At 39.9% G+C, this 15,170-nt stretch overlaps 1 protein-coding gene across 1 annotated transcript in view; it reads left to right on the top strand.

Annotated features, from left to right (window-relative positions):
• LOC105560165 (calcium/calmodulin-dependent protein kinase type II alpha chain) overlaps window positions 1-14,802 on the top strand; it is a 100,243-nt gene extending 85,441 nt beyond the window's left edge. The window contains exons 13-19 of the mRNA XM_012009043.1: window positions 2,031-2,225; window positions 4,753-4,917; window positions 8,362-8,424; window positions 10,485-10,560; window positions 11,489-11,583; window positions 12,586-12,703; window positions 12,902-14,802. Coding sequence (XP_011864433.1) covers window positions 2,031-2,225; window positions 4,753-4,917; window positions 8,362-8,424; window positions 10,485-10,560; window positions 11,489-11,583; window positions 12,586-12,703; window positions 12,902-13,034 — 845 coding nt within the window. The 3' untranslated portion in view covers window positions 13,035-14,802. The remainder of the gene's footprint in view (window positions 1-2,030; window positions 2,226-4,752; window positions 4,918-8,361; window positions 8,425-10,484; window positions 10,561-11,488; window positions 11,584-12,585; window positions 12,704-12,901) is intronic.
• Window positions 14,803-15,170: the final 368 nt, after the last annotated feature.

Here is a 15,170-nt window from a genome sequence, read left to right as displayed (position 1 = left end):
TTAGTGCAAGATATTATTTTCGGACTATACACATGTCTCGATTTCTCCGCTAGAGAATTTACACTATGTTATGTAATTTTTTCTCATTATTTTTTGCGTAATATGAAAAACTTTTGATTTTTTACGTGGCTTCTTTATTTTCAACAAACTTGAGTGAAAGTTTTCAAAGTTTTTATTGAACATGTGTACGATTAAACATTGGTTCTCTGTGTTTTTTTTTCATTGATTCGACAGATTTGCAAAAAGTTGTCGAATCGCGGCTCCACTCCGCCTCGCGCGTACTTGAGTCTGTCATCAAAAATACCTGGCCGCTTGGCATTACTTGAAAATAGATCGGCAGCGGTTCAAGACTTGGTCGTACGTTCGACTCATCTCCCGAGTGAATTGAGTTGCGCTCGACAAAAGCTCGTCTCTCGATTTTGGATTTTGCCGTGTCGGCTATTTCGCAAATATTTCTCTGTGTTACGGGAGAGATTTACTTTCGCATCCTCACAAAATATAAATTTTTGTGCAGTTGAAATTATGCCGCGTTATTACGATAACATCGTGTGCTCTCCGCGTGTGATTGAGTGAAAACGCCTTTTAAAACATTATCGTGATGTCGGCTAATGCCATATCCAGTTCGTCTAATTGTAAGTACACGGAGAATTACGGTGAGTCTCTGGAGGTTTCGAGTCTTCATTACATTTCGCTGTAATTTTGTTACATATACGTATACCTATATTTGCGTCCATCTCATACAATTATGCTTTGCCCTTTTATTTGCTTAATATTGGGTTACTTAATAATCAACAGTAAAAATTTTCGACGTAAATTCGTTTTTTCTTGGAGAATTTGTTCTGGAGTAATGTAATATGTAAATGGTTATTTCTACAAGTCTTATTTATTTCTTGCAACAAATATCGAATACTTAATTTTATTAGATATATACATGTAAATTAATTTTTTTTGGTTAGAAAACAAGTATTGAAAGATTTCACCTTAATACCTTTGCGTGCGCCCATGAATTAAACTTTTGTCAAAGTCCTCTGAAAAATAAAACACTCTTCATATTTAAATCCTAAATTATCGATCCCTCAACAAGAACAGAATCGAGAAAAGTTTATTCTGAAAAGGGCTAAAGAATTCGTAGACCAAGTACGCGGGAAACTGGAGTGTTTTGTATGCCGATCGTTGCTGGCTCTATGTTAATCGCGAACAGCCTGTAACAATGTCAATATGCAAAACAAACTTTCGTTGCCGTTAAATGCTACGTACAGTCGGTTCATGATTATATATATGAACGCGCTTCTAGGATTCTATTTCAAGAATAAACCTTGTCTAGGACGCACAAGCGAAAATTTACGCGGAATCACTTTCTCGTTCCACTTGTACAAGGCCATTGCTGTACGCAAATAATTGACCGTTGACTTCTACTCTCTTACTTTCTCTCTCTTTCTCTCTAAAATCTGCAACAAGTACTGATCCCGACCGTTTAACAGATTAAATATTCTTCTTTTGCTTTTTCGACTTTAATTAATCTTTTTGCTAACATAAAAATTGTTATATTTTACCAACGCTATGCTCCTGTCTTCTGTGTCGAAGGAATAAAGAGTTCTATCTTCCTAAGAACTAATTCTAATGTATGTTTGTCATGGCATTTGTGTCAGATTGATATTGCTCAATAATGCTGTTTGTTAATTTGTTTACGTTTAACATAAATTAGCTCGATAATAACGTTATATGATCTGGTCCAATAAGCGAGATGTGGCTTCGCGACTTTGTATTGTTTCGAACGCGCCCTTGGTAATAATCGATCAATGTTGAAGGTTTACTCTCTTCATAGCGTTTTCTCAGTATCGTTCGTAGTATTTCGTTGAAATAAAGATCGTAGGTCGCGTCGCGACAACAGTCGCCTCGCAGAATTTGCTTGTTGCCTTTTATGCTTTGTGACCAGTTCCATTTTTGATCCGTGTTGCTGATTGGTGCACTATTCCTCTTGAGAGGAAAAGATCCCCCTTCGAAACAAAAAGCTCTTGGCTCGTCCCAAGGTACACCTCCGAGCAGCCCCGCGACAATGTCCGCGTTCTCCAAGGCGGTTGGCGCAGCCACATCCATGGTGAACAAACAGATCCCGAGCCAGACCCAGGGCCAGGCCCAGGCCCAGGTTCAGGCCCAGGCCCAGATTCAGGGTACAGGAATTGCCCCCCTCGGAATTGCCGCGGTTCTTCTTCAAGGGGCCCAAGGTAAATTCAGGATTTAGATGGACTTTATGGTGGAACTTGGGATGAATCGAGTCGTTGAACCTTAATTTTCAATCCTCTACGTTCCTATAATCTTACGAAAGTTTGTTTAATTTTTCCCAAGATACAAATTTATGACAATTGTGTATTTAATCTTGAAGAAAAATAGATCTCATAGAATCTAAATTAGGTTTTTCGCTTTAAAATCTAAAAAGCTTAAACATCTCTCTCACGATATCTTTAGATCTCACCCTGCTTATAGATTTCGAGCCTATCCACTTAATAGGCAGTTAAAATTATTCTTAAATGCACTGAGAGAAAAGTACGGCCGAAAGCATTTGTTGATATTATAAATAACCTTTCATTCGTCAGTTCATCCGCGAAAACGTTGAATTCATCCAGCTTTTACTACGATTGCGATTGATTAATCAAACGCGAATTGGCGAAGAAGAGTAAAACATGGGATTACAACGATGCTTTTGTTAAAAGTATCGGATATTTGCCGTTGTTCTCGAAATATATTTGTTCAAAATGTTTTGCAACCGAAATATATTTCGGAGCTGTTATTCGATGCCAGAATTCCGACGGGCCGATCTTTCGAATATTGTTTTTCCGAAACTTTTAAATTGATTATTCTTCCATCTCAATGTGAAAAAAAAAACATTCTCTCGTTGTATGTAGGATACTTTTCAATTGAATTTCACGCGTGAAATAATCTGAGAGAATGTTGCTTGATAAGAGGTAACGAGTTGAATGTAAATCGAATTAAATATGCGATATATTTGTTTAAATTGAACTTATCAAATCGTGACCAGAAGATATGCGCAAAGATCCTTTCGCTGTGTAAGACGTAAAACTTTTCTTAACAAAATTTTTTCTAAATTTTTTAATGGTCTATGTTTATAGATTATGCAACAATAGAACATTTAGGAATCACCTGTCATATTATAATCTGAATGGGAAAAGGGAAATAATAGAATATGATAAATATGGGCTTGCGTCAAAGTTAGGGATACGGATATGGTAATTACAATGCGTTATCGACCGCGGCTCGCTCGAGTTTTTCAACTTTTCGAATCATAAACGCATACTTGTAAATTTCTCTTGCCCTTTGCGAGAAAAGAACTTGCGGGCTTGTTCCGCGGAACAATTGATGTCGCAGTTTCTCTCTCTCTCTCTCTCTACTCGTGTCGCAGGATGAGATGTAGGCATGTAGACAGGAAGGAGATACAAAGCGCAACTAACGGCAGTTTGATCGACAAATCGGTAAGGTTACCCAAGTCGGATGACCCATTTCTGCTTCGACGCTTTATCGCGATTCTTCGTAGAGAAGACATATAGGTACACGTATTGTACATACACGACGCGTAGCAATAATTGCTGATAAAACGAGGACGAGGCAGAAATCGGTCCAAGCATTTCTGCTTTAGAGAGCCGTAGCATGATTTGAAATTTATTATGAAGAAAAAGAAATTTTTTCCTCTGTTTCAATTATGTATACTTTTTCACGAGATTCGTTACAACACATCCCTCGCTTTTCTCGCACTACTTTCCTCTTGGCGTTGACGCTTTCTCACCTTAAGTTTTGTCCGACAGCTTGTCCATGTTTTTTGGTTCGCGTTTGCTTTACATTCACGTTGCACATCTACACACGTGATATTTTTTAGACTGTAGATAAGGTCCTCCCAACCAAAACGATCCTTGCGTGAGAGGTGCGATGGAAACGGGAGAAAAGCCAACTTTTCTCGTCGTTTCTCTTCACGTCACTCTCTTCGATCTTTCCTCGACATATTTACATACGTAGACAGAACTGTCTGACGAATAATCGATTGACCGGATGGATCGTTCGATCGGTAATTTTCCTTTACTTTTTCCAACTTTTATTCCTTTCCGTTGAACAGGACTCGGACAGTTATAAAACATACCGATTCGCCATCTCGTTCTTCCGGCGATATATCACTCGACGACTCCCTTGCTCCGCCACTCTTTCGTCGGATCTTTATTATTTACGGATTCGAGCGTTGGGAATAGACGACGCGCGATGATCGATCGCGTTTTACACTATCTCGCCCAAGCTACATTCATTCCCGTTGAATTCTGCAAGTGGAATGAGTTTGATGGGCAAGAAACGTGAAAAGTAATATTAACACGTTAATGCAACAAGTTTGTCAACTAATACATTATTATAAGAAATTCTGGTTGCGAATAGCCTAGTGCTATATACATTCGCAACTAGAATTTCTTGTACGCACAAATTACCGAAAGTATAGTTGATTTGTATGTCAAGATAATATAAATGTTCTGGATGAGAAAAATAACTTGGTCAAGTTGAAATTGGGTGAAAAATTTCTTTCAAGATATTGCGTTTTCCCGTTGGTCGTTGTATAAATGGTAGAAAGGAGAATTGGCGAAAGATGTAGAGAGTGGTCGGACGCGAGGCGAACGAGACACGACACGACTCGACGCGACGTGCAAAGGCTTCTTTGACGTTGACACTAGCTCGTGTTTGGTTGGTTGATTGCATGACTAGCTGGCAGCGCAGGATGCGGTAGCAGCAGCGGTAGCAGCAACAACAGCCAGAACAGCCAGGTCGGCGCGTCGCCATCGTCGCCGGCCAGTGTCAGCCGCCACTGCCACCAGGCGAATGGCAGCAACGAGCCGATAGCATCGCGACGCCAGGATTCCTCGTCCACCGGTCTGTAGCACGATAATCTGGCACCGTTCCTTTCCGTCTCGATGCTCCTTCCCTGTTCCCTTTTCCTAGAGGGTGGGAACGATCCTTTAATTCGTTCGGTCAAAACATCCATTTCTCGTCTACTTTTAGTTGATCCAGTTTGTAAGATCGATTTGCACAAGTGCTGGAAAAAGCAGCAGTAAGTAAGACACGCTTAACAAAATATTGGGAAATACCCTTGGGCAGAAGTATTATTGTAATCGCCGCGAATCAAGCGAAACGAAATGTGCAAACGTGTTGCAGTCAACAAGATATAATACATTTCATGTGATCGATATGAACGAAAAGCCATTAATTGACAAGTCAAGTTTTGCCATTTTTGTCAACGTGCTCCAACACCTTTTCTTCTCTCTGGTCTGAAATAAAATGTCGCGTTACACGTCGGAAGGTGCAATGGAGAATTGCAAACGAAAATAAAAATTTTGCATTTTCGTAATGGATCCCTTATTGGATACGAATGTTAAACGGTAATACCACACAGGCAATTGTTTTATGAGCTCTTGAGGCTTTATTTGCGCTTCTTCGTTATATCAAACTCAGAAAAAAGGAACAAGGACAAAATAGAAATGCAAACCGAACGCATCTTCTGGGAAGATTTCCAAGGTATTCTCATCGCGCATAAATTGATGTTCTCCACCCTCTATCCTCTTTACTCGCAATTGCGACTTATCCCGGTTGCGGTTGAGCCGATACCTCGCAAGCTCGATTTAAACCGACGGAGAAGCTTCTCCGCCTTCTGGGATATTATTCCTCCTGGGATCACCTTGACCGGCATTACGTCAAGCAGCCGCCACCTGCGCGAACCAGACAATTGACATTAATGCGATTAGCAACGTTGATACTTAAATAGCGCGCTCGAGATGAGATTAACTCGTTTCGAGTGCGTTCGAGTGCATTCGAATGCAGGCTAACGCGCGCAATCAGTATTTTCGAATACTGTTGCGAAGAGCGAATTTGGGAAACGAAATTGGAGATTGTACCAAATCCCATGAGGTTGAAACAAAAGTGGATATTCTCATACAATGTAGTTGAAAGCAATAAAATTGTAAAGAACGCTCGATTTATCCAAAATTCTCTTTATCTAGACACATATCGGTATTTAAATATCATTCTTTGTCACGTCTCTCTCGAGCCCTGTCTTTATTTTACTATATTATGGCATCTCCAACTGGCCGAGATTTCTTCAAATGTGATTATCCACGTGGCTTCGAGTTATCGGCACTTTTCTTCCGCGAGATTATTGCGCGGTCGACATTGTGTTACCAGTTTGTTTCTCTTTGTGTCTCTGTGTGTTTCTGCATGCTGCACGTGTTTCGCGTACCGCCTCGTGATTGCGCGCCTTGTGTGCGCCTGCATGCACCTATCCCGCAAAAAAAATGTGCAGAACGGGAGGCACGACGGATGAGCCGACACGCGTCCTCCCAGGTGGACCGCGTCCTCCACGAGGATCCCGAAGACGGTAAGAGAACCGTCGACACCCGTAAGCTCGGGATAAACGCGAGGGAGAGGAGCACGCAGCAACCACCGTGTTGGAGTCCCACGTCTTGTGGTTTGCTGTGAAACTCGCGTGGGCCGCCTCGTGTTTCCTTGCAATATTTTCACACCGGGCAACGAAAAAGAACCAAGGCAATAACTACTTCAATGTTATACCGCAAATGACTACTTTTCCGATTAGAAGCCTTAACGTTAGTTAGACAAAGTGACGTGTTTCAATAAATAGACAAAATACAACAGTAATATTGTTTTTTAATATGATATACGAGTGTAGTTGTTTTCATGAAACCTCTTGTGACCAACGAGATATAATCATAATTTCTTAAGAGACACAAAAATCGAGTTTATCAACCAAATGAATTTGTTTTTTCCCCCCTAGGTTTTTCATTTCGTTGCATATGAGGTTTTCTAAGAACAATGAAAATACGTAGGGAAGCGTCCCAGCGCGAAAATCCTAGCGGGAAAATGAAGAGATAACTAAAATTTGCAATTTATTTTCATACTATTTTTCGTGTAATTTTTCCAATTTTTAAACGTGTACACTTAACCAAGTGGCTTAACTGGCTACCTGGATATTACGATATTACGATAGAGATATTCCAGGCTACCATTCATCATATTAATGAATGGATCGAATTCCCTTGATTACGTTTCATCCCATATCCATCATATCGAATATTCAACATAACGCTGTCTCCGTGCGTCGTAAGCAAGTAGTAAGTAATCGAGACTGGCCAGACCGAGATGTCTGCGTATACGTTTACCTTAACCACCTGATTTGATGGCCGTGCGTCGATCAGTTTTTCTAATTAACACCAAAGCAAATTTACATTACGCAGATTGTTTACTACCAGCCGAAATAATATTTCGGATATACTTGTAACAATGTTTATATGTAAGAGTGGTCCGAGCAAATGAGCGCACAAAATGGCTTATTTGTTTATAACTTTAAACGTCCCTCGCTCCTCTCCACTTGCCGCTCGCCACTCGATGTGTGTGACTCCACCTCTCGCTATCAGATCCTATAGGAGATACAATCAAATAAACCGTGTCTGCCGAGTCCGGCACCTTGCGTGCTCATTCGCTCAAACGTTTCTCTTAATTACGCAATAATTTTTGTAAATTTTGCAAAATAGTACATAACTTTTCTCCTCATTGGAAACTGGCTGACCCGATACTCCAACGTTCGCAGCAATTGGCAAGAAAATGATTAAGATTCTGGACGTGTATTAGAGTTACGAGCGAAGCCTCTTGCCGCGATTCCACCTCAACTCCACGAATATCTCGTCCTTTCTATAATTATAATTTGCGTTCACATGCGTGCGTATCGTTTAAACTTAAATTATGATGAATCATAATGGAGGGGACAGGAGGATCCATTCGATTCCATGTTGCAATCAAATTGCAAAATAATAAAAACGACAAATATGGAAAACATTATATAGCGTTTATATGTGCACCATGTATACTATGAAAATAATAGTACTACAACATAGTTAGCGATAATGTTTAAGCACAATCTAATGCAATATTGCAAACGTGATGGACGACGGAAATAGTAAAGCAGGAGATGAGAAAACGGATGATAAGAACATTCGGGGAGACGGTTAATCCTCTTGTGGACGATACGACACGTGAGGATTATGCTAATTGACAGTAGCTTTTATCGATGAAATGAAACATCGAGAGACGCAACTATATTTCCGTGATCTAGGCTTCTGTGGACTTTTCGCCATTATTTATCTTGATAAACGACTGGAATAAATTGTTACTCGTATCGGAAAGCAGTTAAACATGGACGAAGCTTAATCCTCTTAGTGTTTGTACAGCAGCTTGAGTATTGCCTTGAAAATGATAACCGTCTTGTCCATTTTTTAATACGAAAGGGATATATATATATATTGCTTGTAGACCTAAGAATCGTGTGTCCTATCAAGACCTGCAGCCAGCTCTCAACCAACTCCCAGTGCTCAGGTAAAGTGCGAAATTACGTCGTAAGCGAACAACCAAGGAAAATGAAACTAATCGAGAAAGTACTCTCGTTAGTTTCATCGTTTAGGAATTTGCCAAAGGAAACATATTGCCAAAAGAAGGAGCAAAGTTGGACTTAACCTTTTTCTTTATGTATTTATAGTGACGAAGAAACGCTTCGGTTCTTCTTTAACGCAATGTGTTCTCCTCTGTCCAGAAGCGCACAATGTCGAAGAGCACGGTTCGCAATATCAATATCGCAGTTGATACAATAATACGATATCTAGTATAATTTCTAGTTAGATTTTCTATAACTCGACCGCTCTTGCGAGAAATAGGCGTCGTTATCGTTTCTCGGGTCTGATTGCGAAGAAAAATGTGGTCCTAAGGTTGATAATATAGTGTCGAGAAGAGTGATTTATCGAAGAAATGACCGGTTGTTTAAAACATTTCTCTGTCTTATGCGAATCCTGTAAACTCGTACAACTATAATATAGCCCAAAGTGCTTACCGAGTGTCGAATGAGCAAAGTTTGCGACACCCTCGCGTAATAGTAAGATATATAGAGCGCAGAAGGAGAGGGTGTCATGCTTAATAATTAGAGAACGATGATTAGCTTCGTAATGTAATGCCCGAGATGCGGTAAAGTTGAATTAGTTGTAGGAGAAGGAAGACGGTAGCGCAGGCATAGTAATGTAAGAAAACTGGCGGTTGTGCGAGATGGTGGTAGTGGTGCATATCCTAGAAATCGAAAGTGTGACACTTTCCAATCTGCGATTTCATTACGATATTATTTTTCATCGTGACACTCTCGCATCGTTATTTTAGCGCGATCGCGTTTATCTCGTACTCGTGTCATCTGGCAGGATGTTGCCTAGTTCCTAAAAGGACTCGATCGTTCGGAACTTCTCTCGAGAGGAAAGTCGAAATTCTAACAGCACACACGAAATCTGAAATAATAACGTGTACTATCTCGCGATCTCCCGACGCTTTTCAACTCTTCCCGTGGAACTTTGCTTCGACTGTTGAAGCGGCATCTAAGGAATGATGATGCACACAATTGCTGGTCTATGACGTAAGTAACATCGACGAACGTACCGTGGTCGTTAGATTAAACGGTACACTCTGGTATTAATCTATCGGTATCCAACAACTATTATGCTACACCTTTAATATAGACGTCCGTCAGATAATTCAAGATAATCTTGATAAGAAAAATAATTTTTGCACGAAATAACTAATCCAACGACCGGCGCGGCCGTTCGTTCGTAACAAGATAATTGAGACAAGTTAGGCGTCGTGCGTTGTACGAAGATGCAGAATGCGTAGATGGATGCGCTCTTGCCGAGTGAATGAGCCTGAATGAGCCTGAATGAGCCTGAGGGGAAAGGTTATTAGAGAGAATGACAGAAACGCGAGACACGCGCTGCGCCGCGCTCAATCGGCAATCTGGCAATTCGGGTTACTCTCTCTCTCTCTCTCTCTCTCTCTCTCGGATCTTGTCAGCCGACACGAAACGAAACGACCACGGTGACGAGAGAGAGAGATGCGCGCAAGAACGGCTCGCTTGTATCGGCCAACACGAGAGAGACTTTTCATTATGGAAATTAATTCTCTGTGTATTTTACGTACTCTTTACTTTCAACGCACTGGTTTATTATAATCTGATTAATTATAATAACATAGGTATTTTTCGGCCAAAGAGCTTCTTTCATGAAATTATTTCTATTTCATTGCATAATAGCTTTAATCGTTACTACTATAGTTGCATTTCTCTTATACATACGAGTATATGAAATATCAAAGCAGAGCATTACAAATCTCTTTCGAGGTCCCACTGCTCCAATTGGCGACTGAAATTTTCATAACTGTACGGATTCGCGACACGGGAAGCTCATTTTTTTGCCCGAGTGTGGCTCATCGGTTCTATGCAGAATCATACGTAGGGCTTTAGAAAAGTTGACGAAAAATTTGAGTGCATGCGACTGTGTTTGTACCGTAAAATGTGCCGGTCGCCTCGGCCTGGACCGATTCACTCATTTATATATTATTGACGATTCCAGCACGCCGACAGGAAATCATCAAGATGACCGAGCAGTTGATTGAGAGCATCAATACCGGAGATTTCGAGGCATACACGTAAGTAATCAGCCAGACAAATTTTATTACAGATTACTTCAACAATACTTATTGCCAGATAAACGCAAGTGTTGGAGGAAGTGACAAGAAATTCAGGATATTCAACATCAAGTTTTCGTTTAAACAAACTTTTTATGTCTTTCGTTATTTCTACTACAATATAATAAATTGTCAATTCTTGTCAATCGTAGACAATCTGGCACAATTTTAAGCGGTACACACATAATGAAATATAAATAGCGGTTCAAACATTTTATGTTACAACATGTCTGATTGTGAGCGATTGATGATCAATTTAGTAGAAATAACCAATTCTCCTGATATATATACGTGCAAGTTGATTAAAAGGATTGAATGAATGAATGTCAATTCGACGAGTATGTTAAAGGTAGACAATAAATTAACTCATCAAGCTTGCAAACAAAATTGCTATTTTTCATTGTATTTAAATTTTGCTAATTCTTAATTGTATTTAAAAACAAAAGACATGCGATTGCGAAATATTTGACACCTGTGAGAGAAAGAGAGAGGGGGATCAAACATGTAAAATATTTACATGTGCTTGCACTTGGCACACATTTTTGCTATCAGCACTACACGTATATATACTTTTTACGCAACGATTTGATATGTGTTTAAATAAATCATACGCTCCACTGTCCTATTTTCGGGAGATATATTACGTAAATTTTTTCTATCTTTTCAAAGGTATTAAAAATTATTTTTAATAAACCGATTTGCTTTCTTTTTTCCTTTTTGTACAAACACTGTAAATTTGCGGATTGGTTGATTTTTCAGCGTAAAGATTTTTATTTCATTCCGAAAAAGCCTACTATTAAAACAGATTATAATAAAATAAAGAATATCATTGTATAATTATCACAATCCAACATATTAACAACGCTAATCTCCTTTAATTTCTTTTCAGGAAAATCTGTGATCCACATCTGACCGCGTTCGAGCCGGAGGCTCTAGGTAATTTAGTCGAAGGAATGGATTTCCACAAATTTTACTTTGACAATGGTAATTATCACTTGTTTGCATCATCGTTAATCCTCGCGCTTGTGTATTTAGTAGCAGTGTGTTTTCGTAGCGATTAATCTGTTCAATAAATATTATATTTTGAGCATGTTCCATATATCGATGGATTTATTTGTAGAAAGTGGAGTATCCACTTACAAATTCATTACTTTCTCGCCTGATAAAAGTACATTTGCAAGTAGTTGGATATTATTATATAAAACAATTTTTTATAAAATATCTTGAAATAATTGCAATTTTATAGTCTTATTATTTTCTAATTTCTAAATAATTTCTAAATAATATCTAAATAAAATCTAAATAATTTCTAAAATAACAATAATCCTGCTTCTTGCATCTCTCCTTACTTTAAATCAATGAGACCAGATAGAGGCATATATGAAATTGTAGATGACTGCAAATTCTTTAGAGATATACGTTATTCCGGTCAAAAATGTTTTTTTAAGTTTCGTACTTGTAAAATTTTGTCATTGTTTTTACAATTTTGAAATCTGAAAATAGTTAGAACTTTGAAGAAAGTTAAAATTATATCTATATCCTTAAAATATTTATTATTATGAAAACATCAAGTAATAAAGAATTACACATGTCAGAATGCTTCATATAAATTATAAAATTGACAAGGAGAAAAAATATTTTTATCAAGTTTTCTGTTTATGAATAGAATTAAATTTCTATCGCAATGAATAAATCGGAAGATTTTGCACGAGAAATTATAAAAAGCTTCGATGTAGAGACAAGTTTGCTTGGCTCTATGTAACGATATACAATTATATAAGAATTTTTTAATACAATTTTCATTTGTCTTTCTGGCTATTCTTTCATTTTCCGCAGTACCTACCATAGATGGTAATAGTTGGCCCCTCTCTCTTTCTCCGTTCCTTTTACAACATTTTGAAATATTGTAAAAAGCTTCAACATTGTGCATTAATAAATGGCGGTATTCGAGTAACTCTTGATTTTGTTTTCCGTCAACACTCTAAGCAGTTCTGGGGAAAAACTGCAAAGCTGTCAATACGACGATCTTGAATCCCCATGTCCACCTGCTCGGCGAGGATGCCGCTTGCATCGCGTATGTCAGGTTGACGCAGTACATGGACAAGTGAGTAAATATTGTAAAAACAAAGAGGTAGTTAAGCGGAGTAGTCTCCACGTGACGAAAGAGATAAAGAAAGCTGATAATTTTCGCCTTTATCTTACGTGTCGATCTTTGATGAATAATTAGCACTTTCTATTGAACATTAAAGAAAGAAAGAAACAAGTTCCGTACTAAGAATGTTTCTATCGATTTGATCGGCAGACAAGGCGTAGCACACACCCAGCAAAGCGAGGAGAGCCGCGTATGGCACAAGAGGGACAACAAGTGGCAGAACGTGCATTTCCACCGAAGCGCGGTGACTGGCCCATCCCCGTTCTCTTTCAACCACAAATAAATCGGCCAAGAGGACTGCCCTGCTGCCGCTCTCGGTGAATGCTCCTTATCCCCCGATAGAGCGCGAATGAATTAACGAATGTTAGGAATACGGAGCACAACCAGAGTACCCCCGGGCATCTTCACCAAACATACACGTACATAAAGACGGAGTTACGAGTTACGAGTTACGAGTTACGAGGAGAACACACAACGACGTAACGCGGCGAGCTCGAGACGCTATAGAGGAGAGCGCTATAGTAACATATACAAACACATTTACATGTAGTAAAGCAAATGCGACAAGGATGTAACCGCCGGCATGTGTTACCTGCTCCAGCGTACTTACTATCCATATTTACGCGTGCACCGCGTTACGTGTGCCTCGGAGCCTCCACTAGGCGCGAATCATCGCAAGTGCGAGAAAGGAACAGAGTCGGTTGATCGATTGCTCGACGAGCGCCGAAGACACTGTCCATTGTCGGTTAACGAACGCGGTCGTGGTCGCGGTCGCGGTTGCGGCAGAGAGAGAGAGAGAGAGAGAGGGGGGGGGGGCAGATAGACGCATACGTCTCCGATCATTCGTTCCACTGGCATTTTAATGTCGTCCGTTTTGCTCTCGCATCTCGTGACGACATGCTTTTCCTCATTTTTCAAAAGCCAAACTGATGTTGATTTCGACATCTTCTGAATAATATCGCCGCGTAATAAAGAGTTAACGGAACCGCATATGAGCGTTGCTGAATGTGTCAGAGACAAAGAGACAAAGAGAGCGGAAGGCGGGTCAAGTATTATTAAAGTTGAAAAATTAGAATACGAGAAAACATCAATAAACAGAGTCGGATTAGATAGTACGTTTGTGCATTTTGCAGTCGAGTCATGGATTAAATGCTACCGGAAGAAATTTTCAATGGCAGATGAAACGAGTCGTCGGAGACGAAACTGTCGCAGCGAAAAGACGGAAGGCAGGAAGAGGAAGAGGATGTCGACTCGGATCGATGCTGGGCATCGACGGGGTCAGCGGTCGAGATGGAACGAGAAGAGGCGCGGGAGTAGGAGAGAGAGAGAGAGGGAGAGAGGGAGAGCATCCAAGTAATCTGACGTAGGAGAGAAAACAGAGACGGTGTAGATGGGCAGTAGAGTGGAATTGCGATCGAAAATTGCGGCTAAGCGACTGGAGGGATTGGCAAGACATTCCTCTCAGCTCTTGGAGCAGCGAGCTCCGAGTGAGCTACGAGTGAGCAACGAGATCTAGGTCTAGATCTAGACATCTAGTGGACGCGTGCGGGCGCGCGCGCAAACGAGAGAGAAAAATATCTCGTTTTTACTTGAATCGTCATTAACGATAAGATCTAACGAACGTTCGACTTGTCAATAGTTAGATTCGCTTTCTATACCTACTCGGTTTCTTAAATGACTTGACACATCGGATGCGTTCTCACCGCATACGTAACTATCGTATTTGATCAAGAGATTAGGTCGCGACCTAGGACTGGGACTTGGGACGGGCAACGAGCAAGAGATGTGGGCTGTACAAGGATAAATATCCACCACGTGTGGATAAATTTGATATCTCTTTCGGAGAATTGCATTTTTACCTAGTGACGTGCAAGAAAGTACTTTGAGCTTCGTATTTAACGTAGCGTAAGTCTGACGTACATAAGCTTCGATTATTTCCATTGCGATCAGCGGCGCGATTCGACAAGTACACGAGCAACTATTACCCGATATCAGATCCTTCCTAATGTTCCGAATAGTGATGATAAGTAATAAATTTAAGAGTTAACAAATTCCGAGCAAAAGTCGATATTCAGTAGGTTGCATCTCGATGCGGAAAAATATTCCTTCCTTCACCTCCCTCCTCTTTTCCGACCCACGCACCACGCACATCATACAGTAAGGGGTAAAATAAACACTCACGTATCCTCGTCTTTCCTATTCTGCCCTTTCAGCCCTCTTATTTCATTTGTCATTTAATCTGCATTCCTATATGCACATACATAAACATAGATAATCACATAATTTACGAGAAGATATTAGAGAGAGGAAAAACAGAAAAATGGAGAAAATGCAGACGAGATAGTTTGAGAAAAACTAAGAAAAAATACATTTACTTCTATTACATCTCTTTCTCTTTCTCTCTCTCTCTCTCTCTCTC

This window comes from Vollenhovia emeryi, unplaced genomic scaffold (genome assembly GCF_000949405.1).
Source record: "Vollenhovia emeryi isolate VEMERY1.0 unplaced genomic scaffold, V.emery_V1.0 DF939241.1, whole genome shotgun sequence".
Taxonomy (NCBI): Eukaryota; Metazoa; Arthropoda; class Insecta; order Hymenoptera; family Formicidae; genus Vollenhovia; species Vollenhovia emeryi.
Note: the sequence above shows the minus strand (reverse complement) of the source record. Positions and strands in the feature narration are given on the sequence as shown.